The sequence below is a fragment of the Myotis myotis genome, unplaced genomic scaffold (assembly GCF_014108235.1).
Source record: "Myotis myotis isolate mMyoMyo1 unplaced genomic scaffold, mMyoMyo1.p scaffold_m19_p_4, whole genome shotgun sequence".
NCBI lineage: Eukaryota > Metazoa > Chordata > Mammalia > Chiroptera > Vespertilionidae > Myotis > Myotis myotis.
The window spans coordinates 15,191,611-15,215,766 of record NW_023416346.1 but is presented as its reverse complement, the minus strand read 5'-3'; the positions used below and the strand labels follow the sequence as shown (position 1 = coordinate 15,215,766).

Below are 24,156 nucleotides of genomic sequence, written 5' to 3'. Positions count from 1 at the left end.
GAAATCCTTAATGTTGTTAAGCTAGGCTATTGCTTCTAAAATGTGTATTGCATTCAACTAATGCAAAATAGAGTATTTAAGAGCTTGAGTACCACACTTGTAATCTGAATGAGAAGTCTAAGAGTGAGGTATTTGATCCACTCTAGATGTATTTGCTGGAGCATGTCGTACAGACAGATCAGGTTGGTTGAATTTCTCTTTAAATGAACTGTGTCCGGCCAGTGTGGCTCAGTGGCTGAGCATCAACCTGTGAACCAAGAGGTCACTGGTTTGATTCCCAGTCAGGGCACATGCCTGGGTTGTGGGCTTGATGCTCAGTAAGGGGTGTGCAGGAGACAGCTGATCAATGATGTTTCTCTCTCTCATCAATGTTTCTATCTGTCCCTCTCCCTTCCTCTATCTCTAAAGATAAAAAAAAAAAACATTTGACATTGTCTGAATTTATTACCTCTTTTTAAAAAAGATTAACTGGTTTGTGGGTAAAGAAACATGACTCAAAGCTGAGCAGGGTTCAACAGGCCTGTGCTTCATCATCTGAAGTAGGATGGTCCTCAATGTGAGGCTGAAGGTATAGTGCAGTCCTTGTGAACTCAGTGGTCTGAGGTACCAGGCTAAATTTTTTTTATCAGTTAAGATACATTGAGTTGCAAGTAACAGAAAAACCAATTCACACTGGTTTAAACAATAAAATTAACTTACTGAGTCCTGTCAGTGGAAGTTCAGCAGTTGGGCAGACTTCAGGGGTAGTTTGAATCAACAGCTCAACAGTGTGACCAAAGATGCTGCTTCTTTCCAGCTCTCTCTTCAGCCTTCCCTAGCATCTGCTTCATTCGTGGCTGGCTCCCCTTAATGATCAGATGATAGCTGCCAGCAATTCCTGGGGCTACAAGCTTTCTCCTACCCTCAGCCAGGGAAGCAGGAGAGATAGTTGCTTCTAGAAGCTCTGTCACAAGTGTAAGGAAACTTCTTTCTCAAAACTTCCTAGAAACTTTTGGTGTAATAGCCTGAATTAATCACTTCTCTACTATGCTGCTGCATGTGAGCTGAGCTAAGTGCCTCACCTTTAGAACCAGGTGGAGCCAGGTTTCCCCAAAGCATGGGGCAAGTGAGGCTCCCTGATTGAAAACTGGGCAAGGTTCCAAGAGAAAGAAGACTAGATGTTGGCTAAGCAACCAACTATATTTGCTACAATGAACCTCTTTGGCCATCCACATCAATATGCTCCCTCTTTCTAATGTATATGCCTCCCCAAATGTTTGACTCACAGAAACCTATATACCCCCTCCCCAAAGTGGTTCAGCTCCAATCTAGAAATTCTGGGTAACATGCAATCCTCTCAGCTTGGTCACTACATTACTCCTCGTATTCCAGGGACGCCTGCCCACTGTGCTCACCTCAGCAGAGAAAGAGCAGGAGTACAGGGAAGAACAATTCCCTTTTGGAAAGAGGAATCTGGAAAGCAACACACAGTGGTCACTGGCCCAACATTCAGATCATATCCTGATTGACACAAGTCAAGTGCTCCTTCCTTCTCTGAGACTCAGTCTCCTATTCTGTATGATGAGAAACTTGGATTAAATCAGTAGTTCTTGATTGAGTATGCTCTGGAGGACTTGTTAAAGTGAAGATTACTGGGTTCCACCCCCAGAGTTTCTGATTCAGTAAGTCTGGGTGGGGCCCAGAAGTTTACATTTCTAACAGATTTCCAGCTAGTGCTGCTGCTCCAAGGACACCCACTTTGAGAACCTCTGGTGTAGATGACTCCTATGGGCCCTTCTCATTCTGACATTTAGGACTTGGACTTTTCTCAGCACTTTCTTCTCTATTTACAACAGATTGTTTTATAAATAGGACACATCCAACTTTATCATGTGAGTAACTAAAAACATTTTGGAGCTCCTGCTTTGGTTTGTAATTTAATTTTCAACAAGCAAAGCTGAAAGTGAAAGATGTCATAGAGCTTCAAGAAAAACTTTCTTGAATTTAATAGGTTAGGAACAGAAATGTGAAGATTATTCATTCATCCTCCCAGCCCCCATCCACTATAGCATGGCACTCTTTGGGATGACTCTACATGACTCCAGAAAGCAGCCTTTTTCCAGAGAGAACCCAGATACTTAGGCTTCATTTTGCAAACAATCTCTCTATACAATCTGCATATCCATCAGGTCTTAGAATAGGAGTGGCACTGGGTGAAACTGTGATGTATATAACAGTGATTTGGAAACTTAGGCAATTTTGTGCCCACTACCCCTCACCTAGACAACATCTATTCATCCTTTAGGTCACAGCCTGAAGCTTAGTTCCCACAAGCAACTTCTTCTAACCATCCACCCTCCCCAGCCTTGGTTGGGTTCTCCTGTTATTTTTCTTTAGCACTCTGCAATGTTCTTATATATCACTTATCAACCTGTATTATAAATCCTTGTTTAAGTGTGTCTCCATTATATAAGTGTGCCAGCCCTAAAAGGACAAGGACAGTATCCACCTTGTCCAACAATGTTATCACAGCACAGGGCCTGGATCATGATAGATACTCATTAAATATGTGTTGTGTGACTGCTATCAAAGGCAACCTGTGAGCAGATTCCAGCCACAATATTTGATTGCAGTGAAGAATGATTGAACAATCCAGATGATATATTCTACAATGTACAAATTGAGTGCTCCAAAAGAACAAAACAGTCAAGCCCTCAGAAAAAGCAAACAAACTAATGGAGCACCCCAGTGTCCCTGGCAACTGCAGCCAACTCTTTCATAGCCCCATACCTCTCCTCTCTGTGAACCTGGTACATTAGGGGTCCAGGATATCTCCCTACCTACCAGGCACCCGGGGCCGCCTCTCTCCAAACAGTAACTCCTTGAGCATCCAACTCGCTCCTCTACCACACCCATACAGTTTGTATATAGGCACCTAAGTGAAGGCAATAGAGGCTTTTCCAATGCACATATGCCCCAGCCAGCAGGGCCTATACAGTAGATATGGGTGAACCCCCCATTTTCCCACTGGAGCTATGGGTGTTCAGCAAGGCTATGAAATGACTGGCACTGAGCAACATCTTGAGTTTCCTGACTTCTGGCTCAGACTCCAGGCTTGTCCACACATTGTGAATCATAAAGCAGGCAGGCAGCTTCAGACCTAAGAATAGGATATGAGCACTGTGTATAGTTTATCACCATTGCTACAACTATTTGTTATTAAGAATATAATTAAATTAAGCCCAACCAAACACTTAAAATAATTTAGAGAAGACAGATTATTAAGAAGTCCATAAACTGACTAAGAGTATCTCCTGCAGATTTTGACTTTGAAGACTGTGCTTAAGTTTAATGTAACTGATCAATCCTGATCTCATTAGATGGTCACACATCAGAAAGGATGTCTATTTGGCCAGGCATAGTGTTTGTGCTTATTCTTGCCTTTTTGGTTTCCATAGCTGGCCCTCCTTCTTTCAAAATAGACCCATAATCTACTACTTACTGTGTTACAAGGCCCTGATGAAGGAGACAGAGCTGTATGGTGAAGACCAGAAACTTGCTCTATGGAGCACAGTGTTCAGTCTTGTCTGAGGGTGATTGGACTTTAATTTAGAAGCCTCAATTAAAGCCCAAGTTAGCCAGAAATCCTGGGAGAGTAGATTTGTGGGGTCTCTCCACAACTTACATTGTCTTTTTTAAAACAACCAATTCATGACTGGGGTAAGGAAGGAAGATAACAGTAAAATAAACCTAGCCTACAAAATCTACAACAAAGCGCAGAGAGAAATGAACTCTAAAAGCTGTGAGCCAAGTGCTTAAGGGAAGAGACAGGAGAGTGCCACCACTCACTGTGGTCATTCATGGAGGCAGTGTGGGAGTGCCAAAGGGGTGAGAAAAAAAAAGCAGTTTTCTATATTTTTGGCAGAAAGAAAAGTCAAATAGCCAAGTGCTCCTTTGTGTGTGTCTGGGTCTACCAAAAACTATGGGGTCAGATGTGTCAACATATTGGGGGAAAGCCTGTGAAAGTTAAAGGAGAGGGAGCAAGAAAAGGTGGGGAGAGCCTCAGACCATAATGCAGATGGTCTGGCCCATGGGAGACACAGGAGTATTGGGTAATAAGGGTCTCGAACTACAGTGCAGCTCTGGGAAAGGGAGAGACAGAATGGGTCAGAAGACAGAAGCTGAGGTTTTCAATGAAAAGAAAGTGGAGAACGATGCCCCCTCCCATATAGGTAGGGAAGGAAGGAGACGAGATATGTAGCCATGAGAGAGAGAAGTGGCAGAAAAGCATAGTTTCTTTTGTAGTTGGAATACAAGAATACTTGCTTGTGCATCTCTGTGGACAAAATCTGGGGGAAGGAGGCACAAAATCCTGAGCTCTGGAAGTGTTGGCATTCCTGATGAGAACTAACATCAGTCCAACCCTAAATCCCATCTCAACCCTAATCTGTGACTGGAGCACCTCCAAAAAGAGCTGGGAATGGAAGAAAAAAAAGAAATTCCAAAGTGATTTTTTTAACCTAAATGATGATGACATTACATGAACTTGAGTTGTTCTTTGACATAGCACAATACTTTCTACTTACATGATTCCTCTTTTTTTCTAATCACGTTTTTTTTTAAATTCATATGATACACATCGAAGAGTGAATAAAACATGTAACAATAAAACCAACATGTATGTACCCATAAATCAGATTAAGAGGTAGAACTTTCAAAATATCTTAGAAACCCTCCCTTTTCCCAGAGGTAACTATCCTTTTTTTTTCCAAGAGCTGACTCTAGGCCAGCCGTGGGCAAATAAAACTAAAAAAAAAAGACCGTACCCTTTTATGTAATGATGTTTACTTTGAATTTATATTAGTTCACACAAACACTCCATCCATGCTTCTGTTCCGGCCCTCCGGTCCAGTTTAAGAACCCATTGTGGCCCTTGAGTCAAAATGTTTGCCCACCCCTGCTCTAGGCATATACCCTATGTTTGTTGGTGACCTTTGAGCTCATCCTAGTTAAATGTTATCTCTTTAGTAGTTATCTTCTGATAGGTTTCAACAGATTACTTGTTCCATCTATCTTGTGTTGATCCCCATTAGTTTCAATCTTATATGGGCACCTTGTCTTTTTCCAATATGTTTTATGATGTTCTCATTATAAGAATAGTATGTACTTTTTATAAGAATTTCTCATTATAAGAATAGTATGTAGCAAACTTGGAAATGCAGAAAACACAAGTATATAATATATAAATGTCAGGGATAACCACCATTAACATGTTAACATATGGTATTTTATTATTTTTTCTAGGCAGAGAGTATATTTCACATTATTGACTTCAAGTTGTATATATAGCTTTTTCCTTTTTATTATGAAACTAGGAGCCCAGTGCACGATTCGAAATTGTGCGGTGCTGCTGCTGATCAGGCCCTCCCCCAGCGCAGGTGCGCAGAGGCCCTGCCCCCGACACTGCACGCACAACCTCCTCCTGTCTGGTCGACCCATTATGGCATCCCAGTTAATTAGCATATTTCTCTATTTTTTTAGATAGATAGATATAAAATAGATATAGAGTAGTGTGCAAGACCTTTATGTACAGTTTAAAGAAGTGCAGTGTCACCAATTAGGTTGAGAAGTAGAACATTGTCAACCCCCCGAGTAGATCTTCTCTCCCTCCCCTCAGAGGTGACCACTATCTTGATTCTGACAGTCATTCTCTTGCATTTCTATATAGTTTCAATAGTTTCACCACTTATTAATGAACTCTTAAACAAGCATTTACTTCACTTTTAAGAACCAAGTGGTGAGCATAACCTAGATGCGTCCATAAGCAGCAGTCACAGTGCCACTATTAGTTGAAGATTTCCAGAAAAAGAGAAGCTGCCCTAGCTCCCCTCTTAGGGAGTCGGCAGCTATAGGCATGTTCCCATAAAGGGACTATATGGAGCCCACCACCATTATGGCCATGGCACTGAATACACAGATATGGTCAGAGGAATTGGGCTGCTCTGTTTGCTTTCAGTTTCCCAGTCTGCCTCCAGGAACTCCAGATTCCAGATGTAGGTCAAGGCAAAAACACCTCTGTGGGCTAAAGTGAGCATCCACAGCTGATCTAGGCAGCAAGATCTGGATGGTAGAGCAGAAAATTCAGGAACAAATGGTCAAGTGAGATCCCTTCCAGGTTGGGAGAGAGGTGGTCCCCCAGGGACATGAAGTTAGGGAGGCAATCCAGGGGTCTACCCCATTATGTTGGCCACCCCATCCACTTCACTTCCCAGTTCCAGAGTCAACCTGGGGCTGCTGGTCCTGAGCCTGTGAAGATTCTTTCATGCAGACCAAGCTGCTTTTCCACTTTCCCCTCTACCATCTTGTGATTTAGCTTCCCTGGGGCTATGTTGACCCTTGTCTAGCTACTTTTGAGCTTGACACATTCTCCTTATTGCATGGCCCTGTCTTTACAAACAAAGTCAGACGCTTACTGTACTTTTAGTGGAATCATGGGAGGGACTGGAGTTAGATTGTATGCATTAAATATGCTGTCTAAATCTGGAAGTCTCCAAAGGAGATTCCCAGTGGCCCACCTAGCCTGAACAACCACACAGTCTTCCTACCTAATGACCCTGCATTACTGATGGCAAGTGTAGCATTGGCCACTCTGCCAAATTGCCCCCACAGAAAATGGCCAGGCTAAAGGACAGATTGAACTGCAGACATGCTCTGTGCCCAGTGCTATAGAGGGTATCCACATTCTCTACCCCAAGGAGTTAACAAGATACTTGATAATTCATTGAAATTAAAGGTGCAGAAAAATATATTTATTCCTTCACTCCTTAATTGATTTATACATTATTGATTTTACCTTTTTGTATTCTTGGGTTATTTTTTTCTCTAGGCAAAATAGCAACTTACCAGTTCAATTTAACCCTGTAATTAAATTCCATGTCTGAGAACTTGATTGACTAAGTGAACTTGATTTGGAACCCCATCAATTGTAGTCAGCCTTAGACATTTAAACTTTGATATATTAAGGTTAAATTATGTACATTTATAGAGGAAAATCCAGAAAAACTCAAACTCTTCCAGTTCTTACATAGAGAATACCTTTCTCTAAGGAAACTAACAAAATGCAAATCTATAGAAGAAATCCAGGAAATGGGTAGGATTGATGCTACCTTATCTCCCTCCCACCTCGGGTAACACATGTATCATAACAGAACTCTCCCAATTTAGAGTTCTTCTCATTTTAGGATATAGTTGTAAAAACAAAAGAAAACCAGGTCACACCGTAGCCAGCCCAGAAGCCATTGCACAACTGTGGAACCCCAGCAGCCCTCCAGAATCATCTTGCAGCTGATCTGCTTATAATAATAACAAAGGTTTCTGTTGGGCAATTTGAGCAAGCAAAACACAGGGCAATATATGGATTTTAGTTCAAGTTTTGGCACTCACTAATGAGTGACTTGGGCAAATTGCTTAACCTCTTTGTGCTTCAGTTTCCTTATCTTTACAATGGGATCATAAAAATACCTACCCCATAGGATTGTTTTGAGAATTAATTGATTGAAACGACCCTAAGAAAGGACTGAGCCTAGTTAGTGCCTTGCATTAAGTACTTCTCAATAAAGGTTTCTAATTTTATCAAAATGATCATTTATAATTTTTATTAGTCTATTTTTCCAAAAGATAAAAGAGGTGATAGCCCCGATGAACTGTGTTGGCCAGACCATGCCTAGAGCAACATGTCCAATTCAAGTTAACCCATATAAAATTTATAAGATAGTGCCTGGAGCATTGTAAAAGTGCACAATATATGGCAGAGGTATTATTAATTAAGACTACAACCAACTGGTCTTCTGAGAGAGCATACAACATGCAGGCACTGCATATGTGTTAATTCAATTAATGCTTATATCCACTCTATGAATAAGATACAACCATTACCTCCCTTTTACAGGTGAGGAAATTAAGGCATAGAAAGTTTAAGTAACTTCCCCAGAATTACATAGCTAATAAATGGCAAATCCAGGGTTCAAACCCAGGCCTTCTTTTTTTCAGAGCCTGCCATTATCCCAAAGAGTTGTGCTCTCCAATAATGTAGCCAGCAGACACATGTATTTATTTATTTATTTAACTTTTAGAATATAACAGCATTTTTTCAATTACAGTGGACATTTAATATTATTTTATATTAGTTTCAGGTGCATAACATAGTGATTAACATTTATTTACTTTACAGAGTGATCTCCCCCATAAGTCAAGTATCCACCTGATAATGATCTACCTGTAATTATTACAATATTATTGACTATATTCCATAGTCTATACTTTATATCCCTGTGACTTTTATAACTATAAATTGTACTGCTTACTCCCTTCACCTTTTTTACCCAGCCCCTCACTCCTCCTCCCATCACATGTAGATATTTACATTTAAATTAACTTAAAGTAAATAAAAGTAAGAATTTGGTTCTTCATTTGCAATAGCCACATTTCAAGTGCTCAACTGCCACATATGGGCAGTGACTACCATATTGGACAATGCAGGTATAGAACATTCTGTTCTTTCTGGTAGGATGATTCAACATCATCTCAGAAAGTTCTGTTGGACAGTATTGCTTATAGCATTTCTGGGATTCTGTTCCTTACAAAATCTCAGACTTGAGTTGTATAGCTTTCTCGTGTTGTTGTTAATAGACACATGGTTGTCATATATTGAAATCCCATTTTCACTTGCCCAAGTAGGGTAATGGTAAGCAAGAGGCCAAGAAGTCTGATTCACATTAAATTTTTCTGCTTTCCCAAGGCATTACTTCAGATTTACAAAATTGTCTCCTATTACCTCTGTTTGACAGGTAGGGACATTTACCAACTTGCACAAAGATCCAGCTTCTTCCACAGCTCTGTCTTGACCTTTTTGGGCTATCTTGATAACATTTTAATAACCTAACATGTTTATCTCACTAGTGACTTGAACGGCTGGGACTGGATTCTGAAGTCAGACCAGCCTTGAAGAACCTTAGGTTCTGATAGTCTCTGGCATACACGCCAAGTCTCCAGTTTCCTTTCTTGGGTTTTCTCTGCTCACCTCTATTACACATTTAGTAAAGACCAGAGAAAGGAAAGAGAGCAGTACAGGATTCATTGTCTGAACTATTGGATGCTAAGTCTAGAAATCTACAAGCTCCCAGAAGCCAGTGGAATCATAGTTTATTACTATAGCCTTGCCAATGCACATCTACCTCCTTCTGAATCTCCATGGTGGAGAATATTGGGCCACTATCTAAGCTAGTCAATAATTTATAAAATATGAGCAGTTTTTATCCACTTCTTGCAAAGTAGCTGACTATCTATTGGGGTTAGTCAAAATCTTAGCTTCTTGCACCAGAGCCCATTTGACTATGATGATGCCATAGAATAGCCAACAAGTTGGAGCTACTCCTGTGTGATTGAAGGAAGACACCTCACCATTCCTCTCCATGTGCAGAGAAGGAGCCTTTGCACTTCCAAATCCAGGAGTTGCTTGGGTTTTAGTCACTCTATAAATGAGATCTAGGTCTGTACCCCACCTTGCCACTGCGTGTCCTGGGTAAGCCTACCTCCACTTGTCTTATAAACTAGAGACAGTCTCAAATGCATATGTGCACAAAGTTCAGTACCCAACACACAGTGAGTGCTCAAAAATATTTAGCTGATGTTATTTTCATTCTCTGTTCTATCGTTGGGTTTTATTAACACCACATTGAAAAGGGATGAGTAGACGTGCTTAAATGAGGATCAAGGCTCAGTTTATCATTAACATCCAACCCAAAAAGAGGCCAATGCAGTGTTCACCAGATTATCATATTCCAAGTTCCTGGGACATTATGCTAAACTCATAACAGTAAAGTTGATTGAATTTTCCAAGTACAGGAGTGGACAAAAGTAGGTTTATAGTTGTAATACAAATAATACAATAGCTAATAAATAATAATACAAGAATAAACTCTGTGTTTTGAGTACTCACAACTGTAAACCTACTTTTCCCCACACCTGTATTTGCTAAGCCCATCGCCTGTGCCAGGTATTGTCTGGGCATCAGAGAGATTTCAAGATGATTAAGACGACCCAGCAAGGGTGTTCAGTCAGCTGGAGGTGTTCAGCCACAGGAGCTAGACCAAAAAGAGCAGAATTCCCAGAGTAGAGGAGCTGGATCTTGAAGGACATGCAAAATTCTCAGAGTGGAAACTTGGAGAAAGGGCATTCCAGGCTGGGTGAATCAAGACGCATAACCACAGAGGGCTGAACACACATGGCAGCCTATCTGGAAAGCTCCAAAGAAATTGGTATGACTGGAGGATAGAGAACATGACACTATGGAACATGAAACCTGGCTGCCAAAAGGGCGAGAAGTCAAGGGGCAGAGCTTAACAGGATGTGCTTGTGTCTCTAGACCAGCCGTGGGCAAACTACGGCCCGCGGGCCGGATCCGGCCTGTTTGAAATGAATAAAACTAAAAAAAAAAAAAGACCGTACCCTTTTATGTAATGATATTTACTTTGAATTTATATTAGTTCACACAAACACTCCATCCACGCTTTTGTTCCGGCCCTCCGGTCCAGTTTAAGAACCCATTGTGGCCCTCGAGTCAAAAAGTTTGCCCACCCCTGCTCTAGACAGCTGCAAGCCATTGGAGGACTTTTAGGAGGGAGATGCTGTGGACCAACTTAGGTTCTTCAAGCTCTTTAGTAATCATGGGAAACCTAGGGGCCAGGGTGCTGAGTGGGTGTGAGGTTTTTTAAATTGGTCACCACTGTCAAACACTACCCATTCCATGATCTGAATTCTATGAAATTTGGAATCATATGGAACCAGTCAGTCCAAGAGCTATAAATCCTGGCCACCAATTACCAATGGACTTGTTCTCTTTTGTTTTTGTTTTTGTTTTAGATTTTCAAGGAGAAAGATGGGTGTATCTTATATTTGAAAATCTGTAGGAGTAGAAATGTCCCTACTAGCCCTTTCTTTGAAACTTGGGCTTCGCATTTAAAGGGAGTTTGATAAGCAGGTTTTTTCCCAAATTAAGTTAAATGGAGAATATGCACGAGCATTAGCTATAACGCTCTTAGTCAGTCAGAGTCAAGATAGAATCTTATCTATTTTATTTCATGTTTCTTTTTAACTGGGATTGGACTGGTCTTTGAATGGCCTCTTCCCATTCTGCTCTACCTGAATGAGTGGCTCCAGGCCCATTCCCAATGGCTGCTGAATGGAGTTGCCCACACTGTGGGGGCATCTTTTGCTGCTGGTAATTCCCATGTGCAATCTGCAGTTATTTCTACCTAGTGAACTACTGAGGCACTGCACGCATATGTTAATGCTTATGGGAGAGTCCTGTTCCTTGATCCATCGCTAATATCCTATAAGTCACATGAAGCTACCAGGGATTCCTGATCAAAAGTTTACAAATAAGCCCCATTCATTGCTTTTAAAATGTGTCATCAGGGAATGGGCAAATAATCAAAACTCTAGTGATATTTGCATTTTAGGATTGTAAAAATGTCAAGATGGCTATAAAATCGTGTTTAAGATGTTCAGGGAGCTAGGTAAGCAGACCTAGAGTTGTTAATTGTAGAAAGCAATGTTTCTGCTTATGTCCCAGATGACCATGATACAAGGACAAATGGGAGCTTGATGCAGTGGAGCTGGAGATGGCCAGTGAGCTCAGCTCTGTACTGAACCCCACCCCATGGGAAAAGGCACAGTTGGTACACCATCAAATGCAAAGAAGTTTTCTTTCCCAAGTGCATTGAGTTTAATTGCTAAGAATAATGCTTGTTGCTTTTTGGTTTTGTATTGTTTGGAGGACAAATATTTCCCTTTCTACTGGGATTGTCTTTCTAGTCCCATCTTTGAGCAGTTATAATGTGTTTTTTAATAAAACATTTTGGTGCCCCCCCCCTTGTAAAACATTGCCTATAATTTTCTCAATGGCATATTTTAACAGTTTACATCTCAAAACTTGTTTTCATATGGCAAGTTAATGATTAAACACACACACACACCATGGCAAACTTCATGTGGGCTTTGGAACTAGGTAAACCTGGTTTTGCATCCTACTCTGCTACTAACTACCTGTGTGACTTTGTGTAACTCAGTTAACTTCTCTGGGCCTCATTGTCCTCATCTGTAAAATAAAGATAACAATAGTTCCTGCCTCATGTACAGATTGAGTGAGTCTGAATACTGAAAGCATTTGGTTTCATAGCAAATGCTCAGTAAATTTTATGGTGGCAATTTTTATTGTTGATCAAATAATGCATCCAACTATCTACTGGTCTATTATCACTGTAGAGACTTGAGCACACTAGATGATGCTTAGTGCTTATTGCAGTGAATCAAATTGATTCCAACTGTTTAGCTTTGATTTGGGGGATAAATATTGCCCTTTCTACTGGGATATTTGGTAGAGACGCAGATGATCAGTTCCAGCTTGGGTGTTAAAAGCATAAGTGTGAAGAGGCTGTCTCACATAGAAAGAAGAACTCATCAATGCAGGCTTCCTCTTGGTTTTTTTTGGACACCACTGTTGCCAAGTGCTTGGTTTGTTCATCAGGATGTCAGGGCTATATCAGTAGCTCATTCGAGTCTTGAAGCTTTCTCTGACATGGATATCAAGCATGTTTTTAATTGCCTTTAGCTATAAGAATTAGGTCATATGTTCAATTCTGATTAAATTCCTTTCTTCTAAAACATGATGGAAAGGGAAGGTCCCACCCATACACAAGTCCCGAAACTTTGGGGCCCTGGCAAGGTGAAGTGCAGTGAGGACTATTGTGAGATTTCCACTTGACTGTTTGGTTTTGCACTCACCATTTGGTTTTGCAGATTCCTCAACATGTCTACACACATACCTACAAACCAATTTAGAACTGTGTTCTCTGTTGTTGGGGCCAGGGTGGGTAAGGAGGGATCGGGATTGGTGAAGGTCATTGCCAATAAACCAGCTTAACTGACCTAGCTTTACTCCCATTTCCAACATGACAGTGACCGGTCAAGGCAGAGGATCCTTAACTGAGATCCACGGATGGATATTAAGTGGTCCGGAAAACCCTTGAAATTATATGTAAAATGTTGGTGGGTTGGAATGGGGAGACACCACTGTAAGTACTTTTTCTGTGGAAAGAAACTATAGCTTTTACTGATTCTCAAAGGAGTCTGTGATCCAAGGCCATTAAAACTGCAAAGCTGTTTGGTTTTGTTGCCCCAGACCAGTTGGTGTGTATAACAACACCCAAATGACCCCGCTAGCCGGTCAGGGAAGTGACAAGATCGGTCAGAACCATTTTGTGGCCAAGCAGCTGATGAATTGTTCAATCGGTTGTTGTAGAGTCATGTAGAAAAAGCCTGCAAGCTTGGGGAAGCCAGGCCCCCCCAGGTCAGCCTCGGGCATCAGCCCCCATCCTGCCAGGCCCTGGGGAGTGAGTCCTTCCTGCCCAGCAGCTCCTTTGCTCATGAGCTGGCCCGAGTCACCTCCTCGTACAGCACCTCAGAGGCAGCGCCCTGGGGCGGCTGGGATCCGAAGGCCTGGAGGCAGGTGCCTGCTCCACTACTGCCTAGCTGCGACGCTGTAGGTAAGTCACTTCCCCTGAGCCTCGCTTTCCTCATCTGTCAACTGGGGCGCAGTTCCCTGCTCAGCCTGCCCGCCTGCCTCACAGGGTTGTTGGGAGGAACACAGGAGGTGACAGCCCATAAAGCTCTGTACACCTAGGAGGGATTTCTAATGCTTTCTCTACTGTGTCCCGGCCAGTCTTTGGCAGAGAGAACACCCAAGCAAGCCGAGTGCTCCAGGTGCCTCAGCATCACCTCCAGGGAAATAAGTGGGGCTTGCCCCTGGTACAGTTACTCCCTCCCTGCTGTTCACCTTCCAGCATCCCAGTTCCTTCCCTGCCTGTCTGTTCCTGCAGCCAGACTGTGAGCCCGAGGGGGACAGGGGCTGCACTTCTGCACCTTGAATGGCCTCAGTGCCCGCCTACTCCATACCTAGTTGATGCTCAGAAACTGCCTCTCCTGACAGTGAACTGCTGTGGACTCTGCACCCAGAGGTGCTCCTCAACCCCACCCAGGATTTGCACACCCTAAAAGTGAGAAGTTGGATATCCCCACTGGAGTACTGGCAGCCTGGGAAGGGCAGGCAGAAGGAATCCAAGCCATGCCTGTCCAACATGGCTATGAGTTTGGATCATCCTGCAGAGTCTAGAAGGAATGGCTTGACTTGCGCTAAAGAGTCACATTAGTGGTCATGAAAGCAAGATGGAGGACGCCAGCCAGAATGGGCCTTGGCAGGGTATTTCATTTGGATCGTGGAGTTGTTGTTCTGGTGCATGAAATATCAATGTGCACAGGATGTCTTCCCTAACTTCAGAGAATACTGGAGAAATGAGCATTGCTAAGTGATAGCGATCAGAAGATGGTCATCAGGCTGAAAGGGCCTCTGGGATTCTGGCCTTTAATGGAAATTCTGCTTTGTTGCATACAGCCTTGTTCTCTTTATCTGCCTGCCCTGGCTGGGAAGAACAAGCAGTGCTTTTCGTTCAAGGGGTATTGATTTTTTTCTTACTCTTTTTCCCCCCTTTTTTCTGTGCACTCTTGGAGTCACAGTGCTCTTCAGCTGAAACCTGAGAAATCTTGTCCAGCACAAAGCTGCCAGGGAAACAGAATTGGAAAAAACGGATGGGGACATCATCCACTCAGAATGTCACTGCCCTTTTCTGTACTTGGAAGTCAAAAACAAGAGGATCCCAGCTAGCTTGCCTCATGAATTCTTATCCTCACCCCCATTTATATCTATGCAAGTCAATGCCTTCTATCGAGCAGTGAAGGGTGGGACAGATGTTTGGCACCCTAATCTTCTTTATGAAGCTTTGGTAGTTAGGCCCACCTGGGGGTGCTTTGAGGGATAGTAGCTTGCCAGCTCAGCCTGTGACTCAGGAAAGCCAGACTCAGTGTGATACAGAGGAGGCAAGCACCACAGAAGAAGAAGAAAAGCAAGCTGCAAAAGACATTTGTGTCCTCTGCCCTGGGATAGTCCCAGCATTTAGACCAAGCCCTTGCGGGACTAGGCAGTCCTGAAACAACCAAGGAGACCAGAGAGGCGTTAGAATAGAGTTCATGCTGTTGGAGGTCAAGTGGAAAGACAGAAAATGTAGAGTAAAAAAGCTGACCTACAGCTCTGCCATTTGCTTTTGATGCCATTAATTTTATCAAGGCCCCGTTGACAGCTTCAGACTGGTTCAAACCCAAAGGCAGCACCATAACCATGGAAAAGGTCCCTGGCTCCTGTGCCAGGAGCCCAGAGGAGCAAAGAAAGACCCCCAGTGCTGACCCCAATCTTGCCTAGCTTAGAGAACTTTGTGGCAGGTTCTGATTTACCTTCAGGGCCCCAAGCCCTGACCTGATATTTCTGGTATGACCCCTCCACCCCAACACCCACACCCACTCCTGATCCCTTCATACATCATATTTTCTTTAGAGGATATATAACCATCTGAAATAACCTTTGGTTGACTTATAGCCTCCCCTCCAGTGTAAACTCCATAAAAGTAGAGAAGCACAGGGCTGTCCCCCATGCCTGGGAAAGAGCCTGGCCTAAAGTAAACCATCTGACTGACAGGCAGACATGCTGGATTCCAATGAAACCCTCTCTTCCCATTAGATATTTGGGAAGGTTCATTCCGGGGGACCAGAATCAATGAGTCCTACACCTTGCAGGCTGCATTTGGGCAGAGAAGGTCGTTGATCAAAGGCAACACAAAAGGGCAGGTGCTCAGCAAGACACCCCCCCCCCCCACACACACACACACACACACAAGATCTAGGCCTCAGGTTCACAGGGAGAAGCGGCCTGATGGCACACACACATCACTCCCAATGGTGTGGCCTCCTCTAGAGACATTCTGGAGAAAAATGAGTCACAGTCTCTGAGAGTTGAAAGGGACTACTAGGAAAAGAACTTCACCTGCCATTCACTATAGAAAGTCTCTGTAGTTTCTGGGGAATATCTACGGAGAATTTTTGCCTAAAAGCCTCCACACCCCCTCAAGCAGGGCTTCTGATGCAAGTGTCCACATCACCTTCATCCATGGGCCATGGCAAGTCTGAGGGGTCCCCATCCATCTGAGTATGGGAGCCCCCAGAGCTTAGGTCTTGATTTCATAATCTCCATGCAGAATACTGTCGTCCTGTCATTTTAAAGGAAAATTCAGTAGAGCGAGGTGTCTCCAAATACTATTTTAAAAAAACTGCAAAAGGTGTTTTCCTAGTGGAGTAATAAATAAACAAACCCAGACACAAGAGCTCATTAACCTTTGAACTTATAACACATAGTTGAGTGTCTTCTGCTGCAGGGCAAGGTAGCTCAGCATGGGAGTGCTCATGAGCTACATTTGCTGGGAACGGAGGCTGGGGTTTCCTAGTGGTAGAAAAAAATATCTCCTTTGTCTTCCTCTTTCCTCTCCTCTTCCTTCTGCTTATCCTTATTATCTTCCTCTCTCCCTCTTTCTTCCTTTTCTTCCCTCCCTACCCTCATTTTCCCTTGCCTCCTCCCTCTCTTCTTTCCTGCATCAATGTGCTTTACACAATAAGGCTTTGGATCTGTTCTCTGAGGTCCCCCAGAAGATATCCCATTGTAATCTCATTCCCAGTCAGAATGCTCCTGGAAATCACTAGGCCAGTAACCAGTCTAATTCCAGCTGAAATACAGGAACATTTTTTAGGCATCCGTGCGGGTGTCCTGTTTATCAGCTACCCCATCCCATCCCCCATCCCCCATCCCCCTTTGCTGGATTAAGTGGTTGAGTCAGTACTGAGAACATCCCTGGCAGTGATGTTAAGAAGCATCCATGGCGATTCCATGGAACTTTCAGGAGCCATTCACCTGTGATGACTGAAAAGCAAAGTTAACACAGTACCTGTCCTGGTCTGTGGGAGCATGGGGCTGGGGGTAGAGGGGTGGGGGGAGGAGAGCTGGAGCTGTGTTGGACTCAACTACTCCAGGGAGTAGCAGTAGGGTTTGGGCCAGTCTTTTGAAATCTCTCCTGTCTAGCACACAGATAAAGCACTAGCCCTACCAAAGTGCCCATACATGGACCAGGGCTTTGCAGCTTCCTGAGCATCAGAAAGAAGCTTCCAAAAAAGCAGCTCTACGACTTTCCAGGTCACCATTTTGGTGGAAATGTGGCCCCTTGGCCCAGCAGGACTGGGAGGAGCTGTGACAGAAGATCCAGGGCCCTAGTTCTCTGGAAGACTTCCTGCTGGCACCAGCCCAGTCTCATCCCTGTGACCAGCATGGGGAAGCACACCTAGGCTTGAAAAGGACCCACCAACACTGCCCTATCAGTGTCACCTGGTACAATAGGATCCAGTACCATGACAATCACAGCCTTTGAAAAATGAGTCATTTGATGACCTCCTCCAATAAGCATGCTTATGAAACTCCACAGGTTGCAGCAATTTTCAGCCACCCCTTCCTCCTGGTCACTGAAAACATTTGTCATTTCCTGTTTTCTCCATTTTCCAAAGATTCTGATTGTCAGTGTCAAAAGGCAACAACTATTTTCTTGGGGCTTATCTTTGGAGCACATTGATTCAGAACAAAGGATGGGGGCCTCCATCTGCAAAACAAAGGAAGCAGCCTCCTAGGGAGGCCTGGAGAGTGCTCTGGCTGCTGGGCCAGGGACAACAGGCCCAGGCCCAGAGCACAGGACTGGGAGTGCCCTGGGCAGCCCCAGTAGTATGAAGAGACCCACTTGACAGCAGTGCCCCAGGACCCTAGAGGGCCTGACCCACAGGCTGGATGTCAAGTGTACCCTTTGGACTTGGGAATATGTGTAACCATGCCACTAGCCAGGTTTTCCTGTCAACTCTGGATGCTGTGGGTTTTGTGCTTCCTTGGGTGAACACTAGACAACACTCCTCCTTCTCCCTGCAACCTTGGACTATTTAGAAGCAATCTCTTTTATCTGGCAGACACTACCCAGTTCCTCCACTCTCTGACTTTGGTCTCCCATACCTTTGTGGTATCTTTCTTCTCTGCCTCTTTCCTTTTGAGCTCTTCTGCCCTTCCCCTGATTTTTCTTTGGTTACACTCTGTAGCCTCCACCTGCTCCCAACCCCTACCCCTGTACAACTATGTTATTTGATGAAACCTATGGGGCAGCCAGTGGAGAAGAGGTTAGGGTCAGTGTAGACCTAGCCAGCCACAGAAGCCAGTCCCCAGAAGCAGCGGGGTTGGACAGGCAGAGCAACCCAGGGCCTACAGTTAACAGACATAGCACTGCCTAGCCATGTTGCTTTGGGCAAGTCATGTAAGCTTTCTGTCTGAGCCTTAGATGTCATGTGAGTAAGCTGCTGTCCATAGATCTTCTGCCCTTATCTCCTAAGGCTGGTGTAAGGGTAAAAGGGAAGAACACAAGTAAAAGGGCTGCCTTAGAAATGCTTGCCTATCCTGAGCATCTCAAGCAGATCCTAGCCCCCCACTCCCTTCCTGATGGCATGGCCTTAGGAGGTCATATGGTCCCTGTACTCCTCAGTATCCAAATCAGTATCTCTGGGATAATAACATGCCTACTTTAAAGGATTGTTGCAACACAATGTGAAATAATGGGTGCAAAGTGTTAAGTACAGTAAGCACGCAGTAAGGCAGTTATGCCACCTCCATACTTTAGCAGTAAGAGGACAGCTCCATGGTTTGGCTGAGAAACAGAAACCCCACCACCCACATCCCAGCAGCCACAGGGGAGGGGAGGCAAGAGCGCAGACAGGAAGCAGTCTAAGGCCAGGATGGTGAAATCGCTTCTAGTGTAGTCTGCCCGGTGCCATGTGTTTGTCCTCTCTGCCTTGGCAGGAACTGAGGCCAGGAACTGCCGCCAGGCCTGGGAGCCGGGAACTTTCCCAAGTGCTGGTTCTCTGCCTGCCCCCATCCCACGCCCCAAAGTCAGCTCTCTAAGTGCAGAAAAGCAAGCCATCCCATGTTGTAGGGTCAAGTTTTCTGGCATCCAAGAGGATGCAGCTCAGAAAGTGGACTCAGGGGTGTGCTCCCTGGTGGAGCTGCCTTGGTTATTGGCACACTTGTGAGCAGGCTTCTTGAAAAGGGGGAAGAGATGGCAGTGGATAAGCACTGGACTGGGAGTCAGAACTGGATCGCAGTCACAAGCTGGCTCCAAATGGTTGAGAGTCTCTGTGCAAGGGGCAAGTCATGCCTTCCACGTGCTCTCATCTGGTTCTCTCTGGACTGTTCCTGAGCTGCTCCCACACTCTGTGTTGGGACTACAGCCCTCAGGCTTGGCTCCTCCCCTTGGAAATGGAGACAGGAAACTCATCCCAATTATCCATGCTGCAGCCAGTCAGGAGAAAGAAGGGAAGTTGACAGTGAGTGACTACTCTGGGTGTCAGACAGTGCATCTTCTGACCATGTGATCATCCTGCTCTTCCTGCCTGGACCACCCAGAACAATCCTCTGCCTTTTCCCCATGACAACCCAGCAGAATCTGGGTACCCACCACGACATAGCCCAGAGTCGGCTCTGCCCCAGCCTCGGCATCCCTGGTTTGCTCAACCATTTCTAGTCTGTGCGATTTGGAGTTTGAGCCCTACCCCAATCACTTACTGTCCTCTGAATCCAGCCAGTTTGTATGGGTCTCCCTGATACTGGCATGCCCAGACTCTTGTCAGCACTATAGACATGGTCTGGCCAAGACAGAGTAGTGTAGGACTGTCACCTCCCTCCTTCTACATACTCTGCTTCTATTAATGCGACTTAATGTTACATTTGCTCTTTTGGTGACTGCATCTCATTGCTGACCCATCCTGAGCAGAAGGACCTCCAAAATGCCTAAATCTTTTTCTACGTGCTCTTGCTATTAAGCTCTGTGTCTCCTGCCCCATCCTATGCTGTCGCAGTTGGCTTTTTAACCCAGGTTGCAGAATCCTACCTTTATTTATACCTGTGGAATTTTGCTTGGGAGGGTGGGGCATGCATGCAAGTGTGTGTTGGTGTGTTCACTCATGCTTTCTGCTACACCAAAGCCAAGTCCTGGGTCCCCACACAGTGATCCCAAGGCAAATATTTCTTGATAGGCTTATTCTAACACGTCTTTTCATCTTCTGTTTAGCAAGAGAAACAGAGATCAGGTCTTATGGCAATGACCCCTGAACAGCAGAGTGCGTATACCGCCCAACAGATGAATCAATTTCAAGGTAAGCAGTTAAGATCAATCTTCCCAAAGGGACAGGCTAGGGCAGGGGTGGGCAAACTTTTTGACTCGAGGGCCACAATGGGTTCTTAAACTGGACCGGAGGGCTGGAACAAAAGCATGGATGGAGTGTTTGTGTGAACTAATATAAATTTAAAGTAAACATCATTACATAAAAGGATACGGTCTTTTTTTTTTCAATAGTTTTATTCATTTCAAACGGGCCGGATCTGGCCTGCGGGCCGTAGTTTGCCCATGGCTGGGCTAGGGGGTGTAGTGTGGGATGAGAATTCACCCCAGAGTAAGCAGTTACTGTGGGTGTTTCTGAAAGCATTTTGGGAAAGAGTGGAGGTCTGGGAGTCAGTTCAGGTGGGACCTATCACACTGGAACTTGAGTAGGATCCCAATTAAAGGTCAGGTCTTAATGACTCTGCCATCACTGTGTAATTCAAGAGTTTGATTAAACTAAGTCAGGTACCTTAAAGCAGTTATTCTCAATGGGAGAAGGGCATACCCCCTAGGGTTTTATCAGAATCAACTGAGGCTGCCACAACCCCAGGGTTCTGACCCTGCCCTTCTTGCTCCCACCCCAGTGACCTTCTATTCTAATAGAATCCTGGACCATCTCCCAGGTGTGGGCAATGGAAAAGAGGTTGAAGTTGTGCCTCAAAGAGTCTGTGGTGGGGGGCTGCTAGAGCCTCCACAGACAGCAGGGTCCCCACCTTATCATGGCAGCTGTTAATGCAATCAAATTTTATTGGTCAGAGATACAGCTGTTTGAAAGGGGGAAAAAACAGGCATTGTCCCTACTTCTCAGAGCTTCCAGACTAGTCAGGGAGACATGTAAGCAATCCTTACCAGCCGATAGTGACATTGAACAAGACCAAGGGCACTCTCACCTGGGGCTCAGTGAAGGCTGTTTGCCCTCCAACAAGTGGTCAGCATCTTCATTTTAGCCAATGCCACCATCATGCCACTGCTCCTCCATTCTCATGCAGAAAACCCTGTTCTTTGGGCCTAAACACCAGCTGAATATTGTACCTGCCAAGGTCAAGCACACTTCAGCTGTAGGGACAGGGAAAACAAGTTCCAGGAAGGCCATTTCATCTGTCAAGGGGTGGGTAAGGCCAGGCCTGCGTACAGAGTACTGAGTATGAAAGCAGACCAAGACCCTGACCTCATAGAGCTTATAATCTACTTAAAAAGACAGACAGATAAGCTGGCATTTTTCATCCAACATTATCTGTACTTGTTGGGGGTAGGTAGGGGTGTGTGAACACAGACCCAGGAATCTAAGAGGGCTCCCTAGAAGAACTGCAGTACAGACTGAGGGTGGAGGACCAAAGGGGAGAAGAGTTGAGGACAGAGGATGCTCAGCAGGAGCCAAGGGTGGAAGGTGAGAAATCAGTGCTAGGCTGGTATTCCCCACCAGCAACTGCAGCAAAATTGAGGATGACTTTGGAATTGACCCCCCCCTTTTCTCTTTCTGTAGCCGTCCAAGAACAAGTCACCTCCAAGTGTAGCCGGACCAAGGCAAGCCCCCCTTCCAGCCAGCACATGATGCTACCCAGAGCTGAGCTCCTTCAGAACAACCTGAGTCCAGGAATGATCCCACCCAGCCGGCACCAGAGCCATGGAGGCATGATCTTACCAACCCCAGGCAAAAAGCAAGGAATTTTTAACTCCAGCCCCCTGTTTCCCATATCCTCATGCTCAGGCCAGAACCCCCTGGGCAGCCTTGGCTCTGTCTGCCAATATACACAGATGCCCAAGGCCTCCCCCTCAGGTGTGCTCCTGCCCAGGTTCTGTCCCAGCCCCCTGGGCAGCCAGCCTCTGAGTCCCCACCAGCTCAGACAGCCAAGTGTGCCAAGAATGTCCACCTTGTTCAACAATGCCACATGGGTGGCAGCAGCAACTGCAAATCCAGAGGTCTCAAGGGAACCACTCCCCAGCCAAGTAGATAATAGCGCCCAGCAGCAATTTAATAGCAACTCTATCTTCGCAAAGACACCTGTGAGATTCTCCCCGATAGCCCCAGCCTGTCCATCGCAGCAGGCAGTTGTGCCTCCCAATCAGGGGACCCCAGGAAACAGGCCTGGCCAGAAGGTCAATGCTTCCCTGGCCAACTCCAGCCTCAGCCTCAGACAGAGCCCACAGCGGTGTCCTGTGCCTGTGCTGAACACCAAGTCCCTCCAGCAGGGCATAGACAGCTTTGGTCCCATGAGTCCCATACAGGCCATCGAGCCACCACCAAGCTATGTGGCTGCTGCTGCTGCTGCCGCTGCTGCCTCCACCATCACTGCTAGCCAGTCTCCAGGTCCATTCAATAGAATGGGTCCCCTTACTGAGCTGCCACCCTATGACTTTTTGCCCCAGCCCCAACCCCCATTAAATGATCTGATTTCACCACCTGACTGCAATGAGGTGGATTTCATTGAAGCTCTCTTGAAAGGCCCCAGCACGAGCCCAGATGAAGACTGGGTGTGTAACCTGAGGCTGATCGATGACATTTTGGAAGAGCAGCATGCTGCTGCCCAAAATGCCGCAGCCCAAAATGCTGGCCAAGTCACCCAGAATAGCCAGGATGGCATCCCCAAAGTTGACATCACTTTAGGGAGTGGTGTGAATCCATAGCAAATTCACAACTGGCCCCAGACAGCCACACAAGTGTTTCCTCATTACAATCTGAGTGGCATCAACCCATGCCCATACATCTCTCTACCTATAACAAAATGGAAAGCTGGTGATTTTTCAAAATACCTGTACATATTTGAAAATTTTGTAAATGGTTTTCCTAAACATTAATGACAGAAGTATTTATACTTCCTTTTGTGACTTTGTAAATAAAGTGACGGCTTTTGTTTCAGTACAATTGTGTTGATTATGCATTGTTTGTGTTTATTATACATTGTTGCAAATATGCAGACTGTGTTGTTCGCTCCAATGATCTCTAATAAGCCAGGTGTCTGAGTCGCTTATGGTTTTGATGCAACAGATGATGTGGATGTGACCAAGAGGTGTTGTACAAGCTAACAAATGCCACATAGAAAACCACTTGGCCATTTATTGCCATTTTCACAGAAAATGTCATCTCCTGATGTAATTCTTGATCTCTTTTTTGCAAACCTGCCAGTCTCTGCTAGCTCTTTCCTGATAAGCACATTACAGCAGAAGCTGCTTTTATAGTAAGTGCCCTACAGAGGAAGTTTGCAAGGAGGCTGAGAGTGTTATGTAGATTTGGGAAAGGTAAAGAGAGAGAATGTGAGTTGAACACTCTCTGAGCTGTCAACCTAGAGGATCTATAGTGTCCTCTCTTTATCATTCAGTCGAGAGAACCTCAGCTTTGCACCTCTCCAGAGACACCCTCGTAGGGTGAAGGTGAGGGGTTCCTGGTTTAAAGCCTTTCAGTACTTGTTTTGATGTAAGGCTTTGTGGTTGGGGAGGTGGGGAGTCTGTAAACATTAATACTTGATTTTGGTTTGTCATTGATGGTTTCTATCTGCAATTATCGTCATGTATATTTCAGTGTCTGTTACAGAAAACCAACGCCCACTGTCCTGTAAACTTTTCTCAGTGTTCAGACTCTATGTAATCACATTTTAATTGCCACCTCGTACTTCGCCTCTTCGTTTGAAAATTGTCATCTCTTTCAAGACAAAACCTGTTTGTTTTTTTCCTTTCTTCTATAATAAACAGCCAGGAGAAAAGTGCCTTCGTTTTCATTTTTTTTAAGGGAGCATTCAGTACCTGCAAACCCATGTCAGTGAAACCAGCCAGTGCTTTTGGTTCTTTCAGAGCCTACTTGTGTCCTGCAAATTGGAAAAGATGCTGCAGGGAGGGGCGAGGAGTGAAAAGTTATGTAGGCAAGCAGCAATTGTTTCACATCATAGCATAGAAGCTTGTCATTTGGGGTCTCAGGCCCTTGTTTTATAGAGGAGGAAACAGGACGGGAAGC

The 24,156-nt window shown here is 44.8% G+C and overlaps 1 protein-coding gene across 1 annotated transcript in view; it reads left to right on the top strand.

Moving 5' to 3' along the window:
• The window catches only part of MAMLD1 (mastermind like domain containing 1), a 109,957-nt gene extending 86,055 nt beyond the window's left edge, over window positions 1–23,902 (top strand). Inside the window, exons 4-5 of the mRNA XM_036305777.1 lie at window positions 20,121–20,205; window positions 21,694–23,902. Coding sequence (XP_036161670.1) covers window positions 20,121–20,205; window positions 21,694–22,835 — 1,227 coding nt within the window. The 3' untranslated portion in view covers window positions 22,836–23,902. The remainder of the gene's footprint in view (window positions 1–20,120; window positions 20,206–21,693) is intronic.
• The last annotated feature ends 254 nt before the right edge of the window (window positions 23,903–24,156 follow it).